We start from the raw sequence: 19786 nt of genomic DNA, 5'->3' as shown, positions 1-19786 counted from the left end.
TTGGCTGGAGGTACTTGAAGTGATCCTTTGTAAGCATCTCTTGTCGGTCTTGTTGAGTAGTGTAATTGGAGGGGGATATGGAGATCTATTGGGGCTAATTGATGGATGTTTTTGAAAATGGTGAGAATGGCCTTGTAGATTATTCTGAAGTGGATAGGCAGCCAGTGGAGGCCCATCAGGATAGGTGTTATGTGTTCTCTTCTCCTGGTGTTAGTGAGTATACGGGCGGAGGCATTTTGGACCATTTGCAATGGTTTGGTGTGTGATGAAGGGAGACCAAGCATGATGGTGTTACAATAGTCCAGCTTTGCGAAAATGATTGATTGTAGAATCGTTCTAAAGTCATGAGTGTGGAAGAGAGGTCGTATTCTTTTCAGCACTTGGAGCTTATAAAAGCAGTCTCTGGTGGTTTTGTTGATGTTGGCTTTCAGGTTTAGGTGATTGTCAATTAGAACTCCTAGGTCTCTCACTTGTGTAGTGTTTGGTAAGGTTGGATGAGTGTGTGTGAGGGAGCTGTTTTCTGGTGTGATGATTAGAAGTTCCGTTTTTGATGAATTTAGTATCAGGTTGAGACTTGTGAGAAGCTGTTTGATATTTTGGAGGCAGGTTTCCCAGTGAGACAGTGTTTTTGCGAGTGACTCCTTGATGGGGATCAGGACCTGAATATCGTCGGCGTAGAGGAAGTGTTTGAGATCGAGGTTAGTGAGGAGTTCACATAAGGGTAACAGATAAATGTTAAACAAGGTAGGAGACAGGGATGAGCCCTGAGGGACTCCTACTGACGCGGGGTGAAGAGAGGATTCTTTATTATGAATCTTAACCTTATATCCTCTGTTGCTGAGGAAGGTTCTAAACCAAGATAGGGCAGTGCCAAAGATACCTATGGCTGTTAGTTGGTTGATGAGAAGAGAGTGATTGACCGTGTCAAATGCAGACGAAAGGTCAAATAGGATCAGAAGGAAGGATTGTCCTTTGTCTAAGCCTAGGATGATGTGGTCGGTCATAGAGATGAGGAGGGCTTCCGTGCTTAAGGTTTTACGGAATCCGTATTGTGATGGGAATAGTAGGTTATTGTCTTCAAGGTAGTTTGAGAGTCGTGAGTTTACCAATTTTTCCATTATCTTGGCTATGAAGGGGAGGTTGGCTATCGGTCTAAAGTTGTTAGGATCGTTTGGGTCAAGATTTGGTTTTTTGAGAAGGGGTTTGAGTGAGGCTAGTTTGAGGTTGTCAGGGTAGAGTCCTTGTGTGAGGGAGCAATTTATGATATCTGCCAGGGTTTTGGAGATAGAATCTGGAATTGATAGTAGTAGTTTGGCTGGGATGTGGTCTGAAGGGTGGGAAGAAGGTTTCATTTTCCTTAGAATTCCTTGGATCTCCATGGATGAAGTTGTATCAAGTTCTTCTAACTGAGTGTGGTTGATTGAGGGTTGAGGAGTGGTTAGTGGAACAGTGGGGTTAGTGGGGAGCTGAGATAGAAGAGTGTTGATTTTGTTGCTGAAGAATAGAGCTAATTCTTCCGCTTTCGATTGAGCTTGGTCATGTGCAATCTCTGGTTGGTTTACTTGTGTGAGGTTGGCTACGTAGATGAAGAGGGCTTTGGCATCGAATACAAGGTCGTGTATCTTCGAGGCGTAAAAGTCCCTCTTGGATCTTAAGGTGCTTGATTTGTATTGATGCAGAGATGATTTGTAGATTGAAAGGGTGTTGGTTCCTGGGTTTTTGCGCCATTTAGCCTCATTTTGTCTTAGTTGGAGTTTGAGCTTTCTTAGTTCTGAGGAGAACCAGGGCTGTCTTTTGGAGGAATTCTGGTGTGGTTTTTTTGTAATTGAAGGGCATAGCTTGTTAGCTATAGTTTCGGTGATTGTATTCCATGATCGAAGTGCTGAGTTCGGATCTGTAAGGTCCAGTTGGTGGAGTTGTGGTGATAGGTGATTATTGAGGTCTTCTGGGGAGCAAGTTTTCCTGTATGTGAAGGAGGGCGAAGGAAAGCAAGCCTGGCTAGTATCTTTTATAGAGAATGAAGTTGTTATGAGGTAGTGATCTGACCATGGGACCTTTGTGCAATCTGGGATAGATACTGGCTTGATTGCAGCGTTAACGAAGATCAGGTCTAACGTGTGGCCGGCTTTGTGGGTAGGTTTGTTAACTAATTGAGTGAAGCCTAGCGCTGAGAAGGCTGTGAGTAGTGTTTCACAGTTAGGTGATGGGGTAGGGTTATCTACGTGCATGTTGAAATCACCTAGAATGATAGCTGGCGAGTCAAAGTTGATGAGGGAAGAGGTTAATTCGATCAGGGGTGAAGCATCTGATTCCAGGAGTCCTGGGGGAGCATATACGAGAAGGATTTGGAGCTTGTCTGAGGTGAAAAAGCCGAATTCAAGTTTTGAATTGGAATTGGATTGCTGTAGAGAGAATCTGAGGTCCTTTTTAGTTGCTAAAAGAATACCTCCTCCCTTTTTTTTATGACGAGGTAGCGAGAAGAAGTCGTAAGCCTCTGTAGGTAATTGATTAATTATTGCTGTGTCTGATGGTTTTAACCACGTTTCAGTGATTGCACATATCTCCGGTTTCACGTCGATGAGGTAGTCGTTTAAGATTACAGACTTTTTCGTTAGAGATTGTGCATTGAAAAGGCTTAAAGAGAAAAGGGTGAGGCCTAGCAGTTGCATGGTAGGAGTGATCAAGATTGAAGAGAGGGGATTTAAGGTTGTGTTGTTGGGCATGACGGAAAGAAATTCTTTTAGTTGGTGTATTATGTTGGAGAATTGGAATTGTGAAAAAAGGGGCCATTTGTAAGAACTATGTTGCGAGGTTAGAAGGATAATGAGGGGGGCTATGTGAAAGTTGGAGGCTTGTCTGTGCAGGTTTGTTGAATGCTAGAGGCTTGCAGGAGAGGCTGTATGAGTGCTAGAAGCTTGCAGGAGGTCATGAAGAGTGCTAGAAGCTTGCAGGAGGTCATGAAGAGTGCTAGAAGCTTGCAGGCAAGGTTGGATGAATGCTGGAAGCTTGCAGATGAGACTGGATGAATGCTGGAAGCTTGCAGGAGAGGCTGGATGAATGCTGGAAGCTTGCAGGTGAGGCTGGGTGAATGCTGGAAGCTTGCAGGAGAGGCTGGATGAATGCTGGAAGCTTGCAGGTGAGGCTGGGTGAATGCTGGAAAAATGCAGGTGGGAAGGGGGATGGATCGAGGTCCGGGTGCGTAGGTGGAGAGGTTGTATGTATGTAGGTTGTATGTGAGGAGGGTGCTTTTGCAAGCCTTCCCCCGGCGGGGCTCGGCGCCAATCGCGCAGGCTGTAGCAGCAAGCCGCAGCAGCGTTCGAGGGGAAATGGCGCCGGTCTTCCTCTGATTTAAAGCCCCTCTGGGCTGGCTCTTATTGGAGGCTGGCTTTGGCGGGCTGGGCTTCCGATCGCGGCGAATTTTGGCGCGGAGAAGAGCTGGTAAAGTCTCTGTGGGTACTTATCTCGGTACTGCTCGGGGAGAGCAAGGGGCGAACCGAAGGGGCGAAACAAAGGGGCAGGCCCCTTTGTCGCGCTCCTTCGTGCGCGCGACGCCAAGGAGAGTGGCGGTTTAAATACCCCGCCGGTCTGTCGCGCCTCTGACGTCACCGCCGCGACGTTTTCGTGGGCGTTCCGGTGTTTGTAATGGCGGCTCCGGGCGAGGGCTCGCGGCTCGGGTCGAGGCCGGCAAGAAGCGAGGGCACGCGGCCCTGGTCGAGGCCGAGGAGATCGGATGTTTGCGGCCCTCCAGGTAAGAGAGCTGCTGCAGAGAAGGGCCGGCGATCGGCGCAGGAGCCCGAGCGGGGCGAGCGGAACAAGAGGCCTTACCCCGACGGGCTTCAGCGCCGATCACGCAGGCCAAGTTCACCGCTGGACCCCGGAGGAAGAAAGCTTACCTACCTGGCCTTCATTTTTTTATTTTATTACTTGCTGCTCCTCGGGAGCAGAAGAAATATACGCGAGCTGGCCGGCTGCTGGCGTGCACTCCCACCCAGAACTCAGCCTCCAGACTGCCCCTTTTTCAGGGCTCGGCACTTGTGCGTGTATTGGTACTTACGCGCATGGCAGGGCCCTTTTGAAAACTTGCGCGGCGTGCACGGGGCCCGGTAATGCACGTAAGTACTGATTTTCACACGCACCAGGCATTTAAAATTCGACCAATAATATAATAATAACTCTACATAATAACTCTACATAATAATAATAACTCTACATGTATACTCATGTTATATTCTAAATGTATACTCTAAATGTATACACTCTAAATGTATACTCTAAATCAGGGGTCAGGAACCTATGGCTCGGGAGCCAGATATGGCTCTTTTGATGGCTGCATCTGGCTCGCAGACAAATCTTTAATAAAAAAGTAAAAATCTAACAAAATCCCCCACCCTCCTTATGCCCCTCAAGACCTCCAAAATTAATTTACTACAACCCCCACCCTCCTGACCCCCCCAAGACCTGCCAAAAGTCCCTGGTGGTCCAGCGGGGGTCCAGGAGCGGTCCGGGAGTGATCTTCTGGACTTGGGCTGTCTGCTGCCAGTAGTCAAAATGGCGCCGACGGCCCTTTGCCCTCACTATGTCACTGGGGTCGACCAATGGTGGCGGTTGCCCCTGTGACATAGTAAGGGCAAAGGGCCGTCGGCTGCCAGTAATCAAAATGGCGTCGACGGCCCTTTGCCCTCACTATGTCACTGGGGTCGACCAATGGTGGCGGTTGCCCCTGTGACATAGTAAGGGCAAAGGGCCGTCGGCTGCCAGTAATCAAAATGGCGTCGACGGCCCTTTGCCCTTACTATGTCACAGGGGCTACCGCCGCCATTGGTCGACCCCAGTGACATAGTGAGGGCAAAAGGCCGTCGGCGCCATTTTGACTACTGGCAGCCGACAGTCCAAGTCCAGGAGATCGCTCCCGGACCCCCGCTGGACCACCAGGGACTTTTGCCAGGTCTTGGGGGGGGGGGGTTCAGGAGGGTGGGGGGTTGTATTAAATTAATTTTGGAGGTCTTGGGGAGTTTTGTTAGATTTTTACTTTTTTATTAAAGATTTGTCTGCGAACCCTGGACCCCGCTGGATCACCAGGGACTTTTGGCAGGTCTTGGGGGGGGTTAGGAGGATGGGGGGTTGTAGTAAATTAATTTGGCAGGTCTTGGGGGCGTCAGGAGAGTAGGGGGTTGTAGTAAATTAATTTGGTAGGTCTTGGGAGTCAGGAGGGTGGGGGGTTGTAGTTAGTATGGCTCTCACGGAATTACATTTTAAAATATGTGGCGTTCATGGCTCTCTCAGCCAAAAAGGTTCCCGACCCCTGCTCTAAATGTATACTCATGTTATATTTAAGCACGTTTATAATGTATTGATCACCCCTGTTTTATGTAAACCGACATGATACGAATCTCCGTGAATGCCGGTATAGAAAAACTCAAATAAATAAATAAATACATAATGAAATCTACAAAGTTGACAACTCCTCCCTTGATTACATGATTCAACTGCACAAAACTCCACGCACTACAAGAATCACTGGCAAATTGCAACTAATCATACCCCCCCCTCACCTCTGCTAAACTGCCCAACACCAGGAATAGAGCCTTCTCTATTGCCGGACCTAAAGAATGGAACTCTCTACCAATCTACCTAAGTTCTATCAGAGACTCCAAATCTTTCAAAAAAGAATTGAAAACATGGTTATTTAGACAATCTTTCACAAACGGAGTTGGATAACCCAATATATTATCTTAAGACTCACTCCCAGTAACAACCATGCTTTTAAATCCTCCTCACCCCTTCTTACCTATTATACCATATCTTTTCTCATCCAATCTTATATTAATATTTATTTTTACTCCTCTATTTCCCTTGAACCTTTCCTTTTCCTTTTTATTCCTAACCTGCTCACTTTTGAATAAATTGCTCTAACACACCCTGCAATGTTACTCCTAAATTATTTCCCTAATTAACTAACATCACTTGTTAAATCTCAGCAAGTCCGATTCGTATGTCGTTCTCTGCTTCTGCCGAAATGTTAATTGTTAGCCACATTTATATGCGCTAGGAACACGTTTTATGTATAATGTTGTTTTTCTCTGTAAACCGGAGTGAAGGCATTCTGCTATACTTCGGTATAAAAAAGAAACTAAATAAATAAAAAATAAATATATATGTGTGTGGGTGTTTGCAAGAGAGAGAGGATAAGGTTTGGGCGTCCTCCTCTAACTTTCAACAATCTCAGGGTAACTGGAAGATTTCTGTAGTATGCAAACATTCAGCTCCAGTGTATGAGGAGAGAAGTGCAAAAGCCTGGCTTTAAACAGTGCCGCAGTGGGCTGTCTTTATTTAGTCTGAGCACAAACTCTATTGTGTGTAGCACAATAGGCACAAAGCTCTCTGGAACATCCTAAAAAGAGGTCACCAAGAAATGAAATACTAAAATAGGTTAAAATGTACACAACCTAAATGAAAATAACAATAGAAAAAGATTACATATCACTAAAGGAAAAAGAGTCCTCTGCATTTCAGAAGCAGATTTTAATTAAATGTTTTGTTAGCCACAATAAAAATGTTATGTTCCAAAGAAAAGATTAGCTATTACGGACTTAATGTTCACTTCTATGCTGCTCATACTAATGCTAGAATGAACAGAATATTGATTTTTATTGTCTGCAAACATAAGTCAATTATCCAAAGGCTGTTGGGTGCAGTGCTTATCACGTTAAAAGAGGGCAATGCCCTAGTTTCTGCAAAAGGAAAACACAAGGGAAGAGAAATGTGCTGCACCCCCTTTGGAGCTCCACAAATGCTACAGCATTCTGTGATGTTGCAACCTATTTTACAAACTGGGGATCCAGTGAGAACGGCCTAAAGGACAAACTCCAACATCCGACTGTCATAAGTTAAGGCGGCGTGGGCTCGTCTCGCGCCGCCGCCATTAATATGGGGAAAGTGCATGGAGCAGGTTGGAGGTCTTGGGGGAGGGAAGGGAGAGGTCACCGGCAGCGATGGCAACAATTTGAATTGCTGCCTTGCCATTGGCTACCTCATGGGAGCATCGTTTTGATCGCAGCTCCCTACCTCAGTCAGCGCGCTGCTGCGAGGTGAATAGCAGATCCTGCTTTTCGCTCCATAGTGTTTTTTGCGGTTTGACATTTTTTTCAATCGGTTTTTCAGCAGGTTGTCCCCCTGGCCCCAGCGTGAAGCATGTCCGGGACCGTGTAGCCCCTCCCCTTCCTGCCACGGCGGGCGGTCAGCTGACCTCCGGCAGTTTGGAACATTACCTGTTGGAAGTGTCCCTGGGCAACTGGATGAAACTCTGTTTCTGCTGTGTGAGTGTGTTTGCTTGCACCCATTGTGGTGTGAGTGCTCCAGCTTACACTTTTGAATTTCCTGCTACTGCGACCCTGACGTCAGAGGGAGGGGCCTGACGTGCCTATAAGATCGGCGCTTCAGCGGCGCTCACCGGGCGGTCTGGAACATTACCTGTTGGAAGTGTCCCGGGCAACTGGACGAGACTCTGTTTCTGCTGTGTGAGTGTGTTTGCTTGCACCCATTGTGGTGTGAGTGCTCCAGTTTACACTTTTGAATTTCCTGCTATCGTGACCCTGACGTCAGAGGGAGGGGCCTGACGTGCCTATAAGATTGGCGCTTCAGCGACCCTTTGCTGCCGCTGATGCACAGCCGAAGCCGCGCGTGCCAAAGGGGCGTGCAACTTTGTCCGGCTTCGTCTGGATTAGTGCGGATTAGAGTGGATTATTGCTCGATTCAGTACCTGATTGTTTCGGTATGTAAAATAATGAAGTTTAGTTTTGAATACTGACCTACCACATACAAGAGATTGTTTACAATAGTTTTGGTTTGTATAAAGTGTTTTTTCAGGTAAAGAGGATTGTTAATTAAGATTTCCAATTTATTATAATGCCTCATAAAAGAAAAGCTAAGGTTAAGGTATATCCAGCTGAACCTAATACCTTAGCTCAACAATGACTCATACCTGAATTTGCAGTTCCGGTAATACAGGGGGAGGTACCCATTGGTGGAGCTGTGGGAGGAACACAGTTATCACCCGGGGAAATATCTTTAAGCCCCCTGTACCTCACCAGTTGTTAACAACTTCCCCTCCAAACTTTTCCCTAGTTGATGGTGGAAATGGAGGTATTCCTACCATGGTACCCCCCACCCAGCTGGAAATTTAGGGGAAGTATTGGAGTCAGTCAGGACCTCCACTCCAGATCACAGTTTGAATGCAACCCAGGAAGGAAGCGCCCTTATGGGAAGCAACCCATCTGGAGTAGGCAGTGAAGAATCCAAACAAGGAACTGGAGAAGTGAAGGGATATCTGGCTAGGATTGAAAAACATGCAACTGTGTCATTGGAGTCCCTGGCAGACTTAGTAAAAAGGCTAGCAAATAGCATTCAGGAGCAATCTTTAATTCTTCAAAATGTCTCTAAGAAATTTTGTTACTCAGGATCACCAGAAAATCCTCAGAGCAATGTACACAAATATAAACTCTGGGAGAAGAAGTTAAGGGGCTGAAAGAACTAACCTCAGTATTTTCCCGTGAGAAATTGGTAACATCTAGAAAGATGGAATACCTTGAAAATTCTATCAAACATTTAAATGTTCGAATACTTAATTTTCCAAAAATTAAAGAAGAGCAAGTGCTCATTACTTTTAAAAAATATTTGGTGGAAAGTTTAAAGATTCCACCAGAAATTATTCTGGAAATTAAGAAATTAGTTCAATTGTCATATAAGCAAAATGCTATTGATAAAAATTTGTCAGGGAACGCCATAGATTTCCAAAATTTGACACGGTTTTTAGAGGAATTGCAAGTGGAAATAGTAGCCCGGATTACATTATTAGTAACGTTTCAATCTACACAAGAAATTAATCTGGTGATGAAGGCTGATTTTAAAAACATGGGTAATTCTTTTATGGGTGGTAAGGTTAGGATTTTTCCTGACCTGGCCAGAAATACTCAGGCATTTCTACTTTTAAAGCCTGAAACTCTAGTGGTGGGGGCTACGATGACTATAAAATATCCATGTAAATGTGTTTTAAAATTTCATATATTTTTTTCGAAGTTTCCCAGTTGAAAGACTTCCTGAGTGCGAAAACTAGGACCTAAGTGATGGAAATAGAGGTAACTTTGAATATATGCTAGAACATATACAACCAATAATATTACTAGTAAGAAATGGTTTCCTTATAATTTTCCTCTAAATAATTACAATCTCTTGTAAATTATCTCTATGATGGATTAGCAATTTGTGACATATATGGATAGAAAGGATTACCTTGGAATAAGTTGTAATGATATATGATGGTTATGATTGTTATTATGACTATTGCTATTGCTTAAAAATGATCTATCTGATGTATGCATATCAAAGCTATGGTATTTCATTTACAAAGTTTTTAGTTTTCTTTGTAAAATAGTTGAAAAACAATAAAGAATAAATAAAAAAAAGAATAAAAAAAAAGAATCAGCTTTTCGGTTGTTACCCATTCACCCGGAGAGTTTTCCCTTGTTGGGTTTCGTTTTTCAAGGGGCGTTATTTTGTTGATTGTTCTTTGCCCATGGGTTGTGCGGTTTCATGCACATTCTTTGAAGTTTCAGCACTTTCATACAGTGGGACATGATGCATTATACAGGGTGTGTAGGCATGCTGCACTACCTAGACGATTTTTTGTTAGTGGGACCTAGTCAGTCAGGTATATGTCAGGCACAACTGAAGGGCAAGACAAAAATGAAGGGCCGACTATGATGCTCACTTTCTTAGGTATTGAATTGGATTCGGTCGGCATGGTGTCGCATTTGCCTTTAGACAAAGTGGTTAGGTTGAGAGAATTAGTGAAGTTGGTATGAAGGTCAAGCAAGGTGACGCTAAGGGAGATGCAGTCATTAATCAGTTCACTTAATTTTGCTGCCGTGTGATTCCGATGGGTCGAGCTTTCATTCGTAGGCTTTCGGCGACAACTGTTGGTGTGAGGGCGGGTCATTTTATCCAAGTGATGTGTAAAGTGAAGGACGAACTGGGGGTCTGGGAGGGTTTTTTAGAGTCTTTTAATGTTGTTTGCATAATGCAAGACAGGGAGGGTATCAAACCGGGAATTGGAGTTGATTTAAAGGCTTGCTGGGATATTCTCATTTCTTTTTTTGCAGCTAACATTATTCCTCCCCCTCTTTTTTTAGGTCTGGGGATGGAGAAGAAATCATATAGTTGTATTGGAAGTTGATTAATTAGGGCAGTATCTGTGTTTTTCAGCCAGGTTTCAGTAATGGCGCAGATGTCCAGTTGGTGGTCATTGATGTCCAGATGTCCAGGAGGTGGTCATTGAGTGCGTGAGATTTTTTTGAGAGGGATTGAGCGTTGAGGAGAGTTAAGGAGATTAGAGACAGACCTAAGAATTGGGTTAGAGGGGAGATCATGATAGGAATCAGTGATCTCTTAGAGCGTAGATTGAGAAAGGGTGGATTAGCTCTGTTGAGGATTGAATGTGGGATAATAGAGATAGGATAGGTTTGTATCATGTTGTCTTTTGGATGAGTATGGATAATGGTTAGGACCGTGGAGAGCAGTATAGATGCTAGAAAAATTGAGTGATGAAAAGTTACTGGGAGTGATGCAGGCAGGGCGTCTGACGAGTGCGGGTGGCGATGAATGCTGGATGATTGCTGGTGGGGATTGCTGGCGATGAATGCTGGATGATTGCTGGCGGGGAAGGCACTGAATGCTTGCTGGACGGGATGAGGGCTGGAAGGTTTATGGAATTGATGAGAGCTGGATAATTGATAGAAGAGAAGATTGCTGGGTGTTGCTGGAGGGGAGAGTGTGGGTTGTTTGCTGGAAGGAAGCGAGCTCTATGTTTGGTGGAAGGACACTTGCTGGATGCTCGTTGGACGTGATGAGTGCCGGATGCTGGCAGGATGCGACCAGAGCTGGAAGATCGATAGCTGAGATGAGTGCTGGATGATTACTGCGAGAGGAGAGTGTTACGAGAGACTAAAGGAGATTTTAGGAATGCTGGAGCGTGGGTTAAGGAGATGATAATATTAGAGGTGACCAACTGCTAGGTCTGATAACCCTGGGAGGTGGGAACCATGGGAGCAACAGATTTAGGAAGGAAATTAATCCATGCAATCCAGGGTTCAGTGATGCCTTCGGGGCTGCACGAAGGGGCGCACAAAGGGGTGGGTCCCTTTGTCGTGCGCCTTTGGCGCGCAGTTCCTGGGAGCATGCAGGCGCTTTAAATCGAGTAGTCGCGTCGGTGTGAGGTCACCAGCGCGACTTTTCTGTGGTAGGGCAGCGTCGGTCGGTGGGAGGAGGGCTGGCTCGGATGGCAGCAAGAAGAGAAAAGATGAAGAAAGCTCCCCACGTGGTCGGCGCGGGGTCCCACGGAGGTAGGGGGAGAGTTAAAGGCCTTACCCCGATGGGCTCAAGCGCCGGCTGCGCAGGCCCCTCTCTCAGCTCCTGCAGCGGTCTCCGGTGATCTCTCCCTCGGTCGTGCTGTCCGCGGCGAAGAGGGCGCCTCGGAGCGTGCAGGCGCTTTAAATCGAGGAGTCGCGTCGGTGTGAGGTCACCAGCATGACTTTTCCGTGGTAGGGCAGCGTCGGTCAGTGGGAGGAGGGCAGCAAGAAGAGAGAAGATGAAGAAAGCTCCCCACGTGGTCGGCGCCGGGGCCCACGGAGGTATCAATGTCCCCCGACATGGGCCTGTTTTTCGCCTGGAGGCTGCATTGGGAGGGTTGAAACATACAGAGGTTCAAAACATAAGTCAACAAGTATAGGAGAACTTAATTGATTTTTGGAACTATGTGTTTGTGAGGAGTTATCTACAACTTAAAATAGATAAGGCAATGGGGTTGAATGGGATACATCCGATGGTACTAAGGGAACCCAGAGATGATCTGGAAGCTTCACTGGCTGACCTTTTCAATACTTCTTTAGAGAAGAGAGTAGTTCTGGAGGACTGGAGATGGGTAGGTGTGGTTCCTGTTCATAAAAGTGGAAGTAAAGAAGAGGCTGGGAACTTCAGACCGATTAGTCTGACCTGTGTGTTAAGCAAATTAATGGAATCGCTGCTATAACAAAGGATAGTGTGGTTTCTTGGAATCCAATAGATTGCAAGATCTAACATAGCATGGTTTTACATGAGGTAAATCTTGTCAGACAAACCTGATCAATTTCTTTGATTGGGTGCCCAGACAGTTGGAACAAGGGAGAGCGCTAGATGTAATGTACTTGGATTGTAGTAAGGCCTTTGACACGGGTCCACATAGGAGACTTACAAATAAATTGAACACCCTTGGTATGGGACGTAGAGAGACTTACTGGGTTAGAAATTGGCTGAGTGAGAGATGACATAGGGTAGTGGTAAAGGGGTTTTTGTTTGTGGAAGGGTATGTTGTTAGCAGTATCCCTCGGTGATCAATCGTTGGTTATTTTCAACTTTTTCATGAGCAACATAGCAGCAGAATTGTTTGGAAAGGTTTATCTTTTTGGTTATGATACCAAAATCTGCAACAGGGTGGACAGCCAGGAAGGTGTGGAAAACATGAGGAGGGATCTAATGAAGCTTGAAGAATGGTCTAGGGTCAGGCAGCTGTTGTGGTGCAGACCCGTACCTGGCAGTTGAGAGATGCCTCCCAACACAACGCAGTCATTCTCTGTAGGCATCATGGGCGATGCTCCTCCCCTCATGCTGACGTCTTCCCGAGTGGCCCTGCACCAGAGCAGAAAAATGTAGTATTTAACCCGGCGTTTCAGCACCAGCAATGCCTTGGCTACAGGCTTGCTTGTGCTGGTGTTTTCTGTTGGTGATTCTACGTTCCCTTGAGATCTGGACTGTTTTCTGGATTTCCCTGCCTGCTGCCTGCCTCTGATCTGGACTGCCCATTGGATTTGTTTGCCTGCTGCCTGCCTCCAACCCGGATTGAGTAGTGGATTCTGTTGGCCTTACGTCTCTCTCTGACCCGGATGGTGTATCGGATTCCGTGTCTTGGCCACGGCGGAATCTCGGTGCTGACCTAAATCAGGTAAGGCTGTTATACTCCATTGACTGTTAGACCCCACTGTTAGACCCCATTGACTGATCAAGAATTGTTCCATCACCCACTTATGTAAACAAATGTATCCATATTTTCATGCATAGTATCTATTAAAGAGGTTGGCTCCTTGCCCCCCTCTTTTGTATATAGTATTTATCTATTTATTTCGTTCTCCCCCGCTTTATTTCTTACTCCAAGTTAAGGCATCCTTGTTATAATGTAACTTTTATGCTCCTTTTCTCTTGTTGATTGGTTAATTGATTTTCTGCTTAGTTCAATGTAAACCGAGTTGATTTGATTTGTATCAAGAAAGTCGGTATATAAAAGCCTTTAATAAATAAATAAAATACTGTCGTTTGGGTCCATGAAACGTAATAGCAGCTAATATTCAATGCTAAAAAAATGCAGAGTAATTTGTGTAGGATGCAAAAACCCAAGGGAGAGGTACAGAATTGGGGGCAAAATTCTTCTAAGCATGAAAGAAGAGAGGGATCTTGGCCTGACTGTATCTGATGATCTTAATGTGGCCAAACAAGTGAATTAAGTGACACCAAAAGGCTGAAATATGCTTGGCTGTAAAGGGAGAGGAATGGTCAGCAGGAAAAGGGAGGTGATATTGCCCCTGTATAGGTCCTGCTGGGACTTTATTTGGAATACTGTGTACAATTCTGGAGACCCCACCTTCAAAACTATATAAACCATTTGGAGTCAGTCCAGAGGGTGGCTAGTAAAATGGTTACCAGTCTTAGTTCTAAAGCATATGGGGATAGATAAAGATTTAAACATGTGTATACTAAAGGAATGATGAGATGGGCAGATATGATAGAGACATTTTAAATATCTTCAAGGTTTCCATGCACAGGAGGCAAGCCTCCTTCAATAGGCTCTAGAATGAAAGGTCATGGGATGGGGATGAAAGGGAGTAGACTTTGGAGTAATTTTAGGTAATATTTCTTTACTGAGAGGGTGGTGGATGCATGGAACGGCCTCCCAGAGGAGGTGGTAGAGAAAAAAAACCCCAGTATCTGAATTCAAGAAAACATGGGCTAAATACAGGGGATCTCTAAGGGTGAGATGGGAATTATAAAGCTAAATTAATTGGGCGGATGGGCAGACTAGTTGGACCATATTGTCTTTTTCTGCTGTCATGTTTCTGTGTTTTATGTTTCTATGAGAGGCTGAATAGACCCCCCACACAAGTTTTAAGGATAACTTTGGAAAGGCTGTAGGGAAAATCAAGTTGCAATTAAAGCGACACCTCTATGATGCTGAAGGTCCATGCTAAAAGGCTTAGCTTTAGATGGTAGGAAAGCTGTACTTGTGGTCTCAATTGAAATGAGTTCTGCTTTCGACGCCATCTTTTGATGGAGTGTATGAGTGATCAGTCCTAAATTGGTTCATCTGCTGCCTAACCAATAGATTCTTCATTGTTGACTGGATCTCTTCTCTTTCTCATCTCCAACACCTTACCTGTGGAGTCCCTCAAGGATCTACCCTTTCTCCTGTTCTTTTCAATCTATTTCTGTTGCCCTTAGCAATCTTAAATCAGAGCCTTGGCTATGGATATTCTCTCTATGCTGATGACATTCAGATTGTGGTTAGCTTCAATCCTAGCTCACAAGACCTTTTGTCAGACCAGCACATGTATTTCTAAGGTAGCAGCCTGGCTTCATACAGTCACTCCTAATAAACTTGAAGCTCTATGGTTTGCCAGAAATTAATTTCCTTGATTTTGCTATCCCCATCCATGTGTGGAGTCCAGCTTGAACTGAAAGATGTAATGACTATCCTAGGATTGAAACTGGGTTCTGAACAAGTTTCTCCTCAGGTTTCTGCTCTAGCCCAATGCTTCTAGTATTACTTATGCCTTATCCATCATTTTAATTCCAGTGACCTCAAGTCTTTAATATATGTGCTTGTACTCAGCCATTTGGATTACTGTAATACCTTATATCATAGCTACTAATCCCTGTCTTTTAGCTGTCTTCACACTATTTAAAATACTGCACCTAATCTTATTTTTGTAAGAGCAAATATGATCATGTCACTCCTTTGTTAAAGCAGTTACACTGCTTTCCTATTTCTTTGCGAATCCAATTTAACATTCCTTTCTATCCTGCAGTCTAGTCCATACAGGTGGGATGCACCCTCCGGCAAGCAAATGGAAGCAGAGACAAAAGTCCAAAAGCTGACTTCACACTCTATATAAAAGGCCTGGTGCTGCCTCAGCTCTTCAGTATGTCTCTGCCTCGGCAGATGTGCAGTCCTGCGGACAGATAGATGGATTCTTAGTCATTTGTTCCTCTGGTTTCTTCAGCAGTAGAAGCTGCAAACTGGGCTTTCAGAAAAAACAGGCAAGAGCTCTGAAATATCCTGGTAGAAGCAAAAAGCCCAGAAAAATGGTCAAAGAGCCTTAAATACAGTCAAAAGGGTCCTGGATGTCCTGCTGGAAACAAAAGCACAGGAAAAGGGGTCCTGGTGGAAGTAGGGCTCCCAGGTAACAGACAAAGGGCCTGAATGTCCTGGTAAACATAGACTCCCAGGACAGCAGGCATAGGGCCTGATGTTTCCTGGTATAAGCAGGAATTGAAGAAGAAGATGGTGCCATAAGAACATGCCATACTGGGTCAGACCAAGGGTCCATCAAGCCCAGCATCCTGTTTCCAACAATGGCCAATCCAGGCCATAAGAACCTGGCAAGTACCCAAAAAAAAAGTCTATTCCATGTTACCGTTGCTAGTAATAGCAGTGGCTATTCTCTAAGTCAACTTAATTAATAGCAGGTAATGGACTTCTCGTCCAAGAACTTATCCAATCCTTTTTTAAACACAGCTATACTAACTGCACTAACCACATCCTCTGGCAACAAATTCCAGAGTTTAATTGTGCGTTGAGTAAAAAAGAACTTTCTCCGATTAGTTTTAAATGTGCCCCACGCTAACTTCATGGAGTGCCTCCTAGTCTTTCTATTATTCGAAAGAGTAAATAACCGATTCACATCTACCCATTCTGACCTCTCATGATTTTAAACACCTCTATCATATCCCCCCTCAGCCATCTCTTCTCCAAGCAGAAAAGTCCTAACCTCTGTAGTCTTTCTTCATAGGGGAGCTGTTCCATTCCCCTTATCATTTTGGTAGCCCTTCTCTGTACCTTCTCCATCACAATTATATCTTTTTTGAGATGCGGCGACCAGAATTGTACACAGTATTCAAGGTAGGGTCTCACCATGGAGCGATACAGAGGCATTATGATATTTTCCGTTTTATTCACCATTCCCTTTCTAATAATTCCCAAAATTCTGTTCGCTTTTTTGACTGCTGCAGCACACTGAACCGATGATTTCAATGTGTTATCCACTATGACGCCTAGATCTCTTTCTTGGGTTGTAGCACCTGTTCCACGCGCAGATCCTCAGAGGCAGGCAGCGCTCTGGAGACTTAATGCGTGGATGAGACGATGGTGCAAGGAATTCAGTTTTGGAAGGAACTGGGGAAACCTTTGGGGAAGGGGAAGTCTCTTCCAAAGGGATGGGCTCCACCTTAACCAGACTGCTGGCGCTAACCTTTAAAAAGGAGATAGAGCAGCTTTTAAACTAGAACAAAGGGGAAAGCCGACAGTCGCTCAGCAGCGCATGGTTCGGAGTCAGGTATCTTAGTACCTTAGTAAAGGATACTAATGAAGCATTAGAGTTAGGGCATCCCAACAGAGAGTTTTCAATAGTAAGAAAAGTAGTCCAAGTGCCTGTAATTAAAAACTCACCTGAGCTAAAAGATTCCAAATTATCACTGTCAACTGAAAACCAGAATGTAAATACAAACCAAAAACACTATGAAATGTTTGTGTGCTAATGCCAGAAGTCTAAGAAGTAAGATGAGAGAATTAGAATGTATAGCAGTGAATGATGACATGGACTTAATTGGCATCTCAGAGAAATCGTGGAAAGAAGATAACCAATGGGATAGTGCTATATAGGGGTACAAATTATATCGCAATGACAGAGAGGAGCAGTCGGGAGGAGGTGTGGTACTTTATGTCCAGGATAACATAGAGTCCAACAGGATAAACATTTTGCATGAGACTAAATGCTCAATCGAATCTTTATGGGTAGAAATCCCTTGTGTGTTGGGGAAGACTATAGTGATAGGAGTATACTACCATCCACCAGGCCAAAATGGTGAGACGGACAGTGAAATGCTAAGAGAAATTAGGGAAGCTAATCAAACTGGTAGTGCAGTAATAATTGGAGATTTCAATTACCCCAATATTCACTGGGTAAGTGAAACATCAGAGCATGCTAGAGAAATAAAGTTCCTGGCTGGAATAAAAGCAGTTTTATGGCGCAATTGGTACAGGAGCCAATGAGAGAGGGAGTAATTTTAGATCTAATTCATAGTGGAATGCAGGATTTGGTGAGAGAAGTAACAGTGGTGGGGCCTCTTGATAATAGTGATCATAATATTATCAAATTTGAATTAATGACTGGAAGGGGGACAGTAAGTAAATCCATAACTCTAGCTTTAAACTTTCAAAAGGGAAACTTTGATAAAATGAGAAAAATAGAAAAAAATTGAAAGGTACAGCTACAAAGGTAAAAAGTGTGCAACAGGCATGGACATGGTTAAAAATACCATCCTAGAAGCACAGACCAGATGTATTCCATGCATTAAGAAAGGTGAAAGGAAGCAAAACGATTACTGGCATGGATAAAAGGTAAGATGAAATAGGCTATTTTAGCCAAAGGATCTTCATTCAAAAATTGGAAGAAAGATCTATCAGAAGAAAATAGGATAAAGCATAAGCCCTGGCATGTTAAATGTAAGACATTGATAAGACAAGCTAAGAGAATTTGAAAAGAAGTTGGCCATAGAGGCAAAAACTCACAATAAAATGTTTTAAAATAAATCCGAAGCAGAAAACCTGCGAGGGATTTGGTTGGACCATTGGATGATCAAAGGGTTAAAGGGATACTTAGAGAAGATAATGCCATTGCAGAAATATTAAGCTATTTCTTTGCTTTGGTGTTTACTGACAAGGAGATTGGAGAGTAACCCGTTTCAGAGAAGGTTTTTATGGGTGTTGATTCGTTGATTCAGATCAACTGAACCAAATCACGGTGAACCTGGATGATGTTGTAGACCTGATTGATAAACTGAAGAGTAGTAAATCACCTGGACCGGATTGTATACACCTCAGGGTTCTGAAAGAACTGAAAAATGAAATTTCAGACCTATTTCAATTAATTTGTAACCTATCATTAAAATCATCTGATGTACCTGAAGATTTGAAGATTGTCAATTTAACACCTATATTTAAGACAGGATCCAGGGGTGATCCAGGAAATTATAGACTGGTGAGCATGACTTCAATGCTGGGAAAAAACTGGAAACTGTTATAAATAATAAAATCACAAAACATTTAGATAGACATGGTTTGATGGACACAGCCAACATGGATTTACTCAAGGGAAGTCTTGCCTCACAAATGTCCTACATTTTTTTGAAGGGGTGAATAAACATGGACAAAGGTGAATCAGTAGATGTGGTGTATTTGGATTTTCAGAAGGTGTTTGACGATGTCCTGCATGATAGGCTTCTAAGAAAACTAAAAGTAATGGGATAGGAGGCGATGTCCTTTTGTGGATTGCAAGTTGGTTAAAAGACAGGAAACAGAGGGTAGGATTAAATGGTCAGCTTTCACACTGGAAAAAGTTAAACAATGGAGTGCCTCAGGGATCTGTACTTGGACCAGTGCTTTTTAATACATGTATAAATGATCTAGAAAGGGGTATGACGAGTGAGGTGATCTGATTTGCACATGATACAAAATTATTCAGATTAGTTAAATCTCAAGTGGATTGTGATAAATTGCAGGAGGACCTTGTGAGACTGGAAGATTGGGCTTCCAAATGGCGGATGAAATCTAACGTGGACAAGTGCAAAGTGATGCATATAGGGAAAAATAACCCTTGCTGTATTTACACAATGTTAGGTTCTATCTTAGGTGTTAACACCCAGGAAAGAGATCTAGGCATCATAGTGGATAATACTTTGAAATCGTTGGCCCAGTGTGCTGTGGCAATCAAGAAAGCAAACATAATGTTAGGAATTATTAGGAAAGGAATGGAAAATAATCGGAGGATGTCATAATGTCTCTGTATCGTTCCATGGTGAGACCGCACCTTGAATACTGTGTGCAAGTCTGGTCACTGCATCTCAAAAAGGATATAGCTGCACTGGAGAAAGTGCAGAGAAGGGAAACCAAAATGATAAGGGGCATGGAACGGCTGCCCTATGAGGAAAGGCTAAAGAATTTAGGGCTGTTCAGTTTGGAGAAGAGACTACTGAGGGGGGATATGATAGAAGTGTACAAAGTCATGAAAGGACTTGAACAAGTTAATGTAATGTAAATCAGCTATTTAATCTCTCAGATAATAGAAGGACCAGAAAGCACTCCATTAAGTTACTAAGTAGCTCATTTAAATCAAATTGAAGAAAAACTTTTTCTCTCAGCGCATATTTAAGCTTTGGAATTCATTGCCAGATGATTTGTTTAAAGCAGTTAGAGTAACTGGGTTTAAAAAAGTTTTGGATAAGTTCCTAGAGAAAAAAAATCCATAAACTGCTATTACGGTAATTAAAAGCAATAATAGCTTGTGATTCATCTAATATTTAGGTACTTGCCAGGTACTTGTGACTTGGATTGGCCACTGTTGGAAACAGGATAGTGGGCTTGATGGATCCT

At 43.8% G+C, this 19786-nt stretch overlaps 1 protein-coding gene across 2 annotated transcripts in view; it reads left to right on the top strand.

Annotated features, from left to right (window-relative positions):
* UCHL5 (ubiquitin C-terminal hydrolase L5) overlaps window positions 1-7203 on the top strand; it is a 166977-nt gene extending 159774 nt beyond the window's left edge. The window contains exon 12 of one of the 2 annotated variants that reach the window (XM_029618537.1): window positions 7165-7203. In XM_029618537.1, coding sequence (XP_029474397.1) covers window positions 7165-7188 — 24 coding nt within the window. In that variant the 3' untranslated portion in view covers window positions 7189-7203. Of the gene's footprint in view, window positions 1-7161 lie in introns of both variants that reach the window. The other variant, XM_029618536.1, reaches the window with a different exon arrangement.
* The last annotated feature ends 12583 nt before the right edge of the window (window positions 7204-19786 follow it).

Source organism: Rhinatrema bivittatum, chromosome 10 (genome assembly GCF_901001135.1).
Source record: "Rhinatrema bivittatum chromosome 10, aRhiBiv1.1, whole genome shotgun sequence".
Lineage (NCBI taxonomy): Eukaryota > Metazoa > Chordata > Amphibia > Gymnophiona > Rhinatrematidae > Rhinatrema > Rhinatrema bivittatum.
Note: the sequence above shows the minus strand (reverse complement) of the source record. Positions and strands in the feature narration are given on the sequence as shown.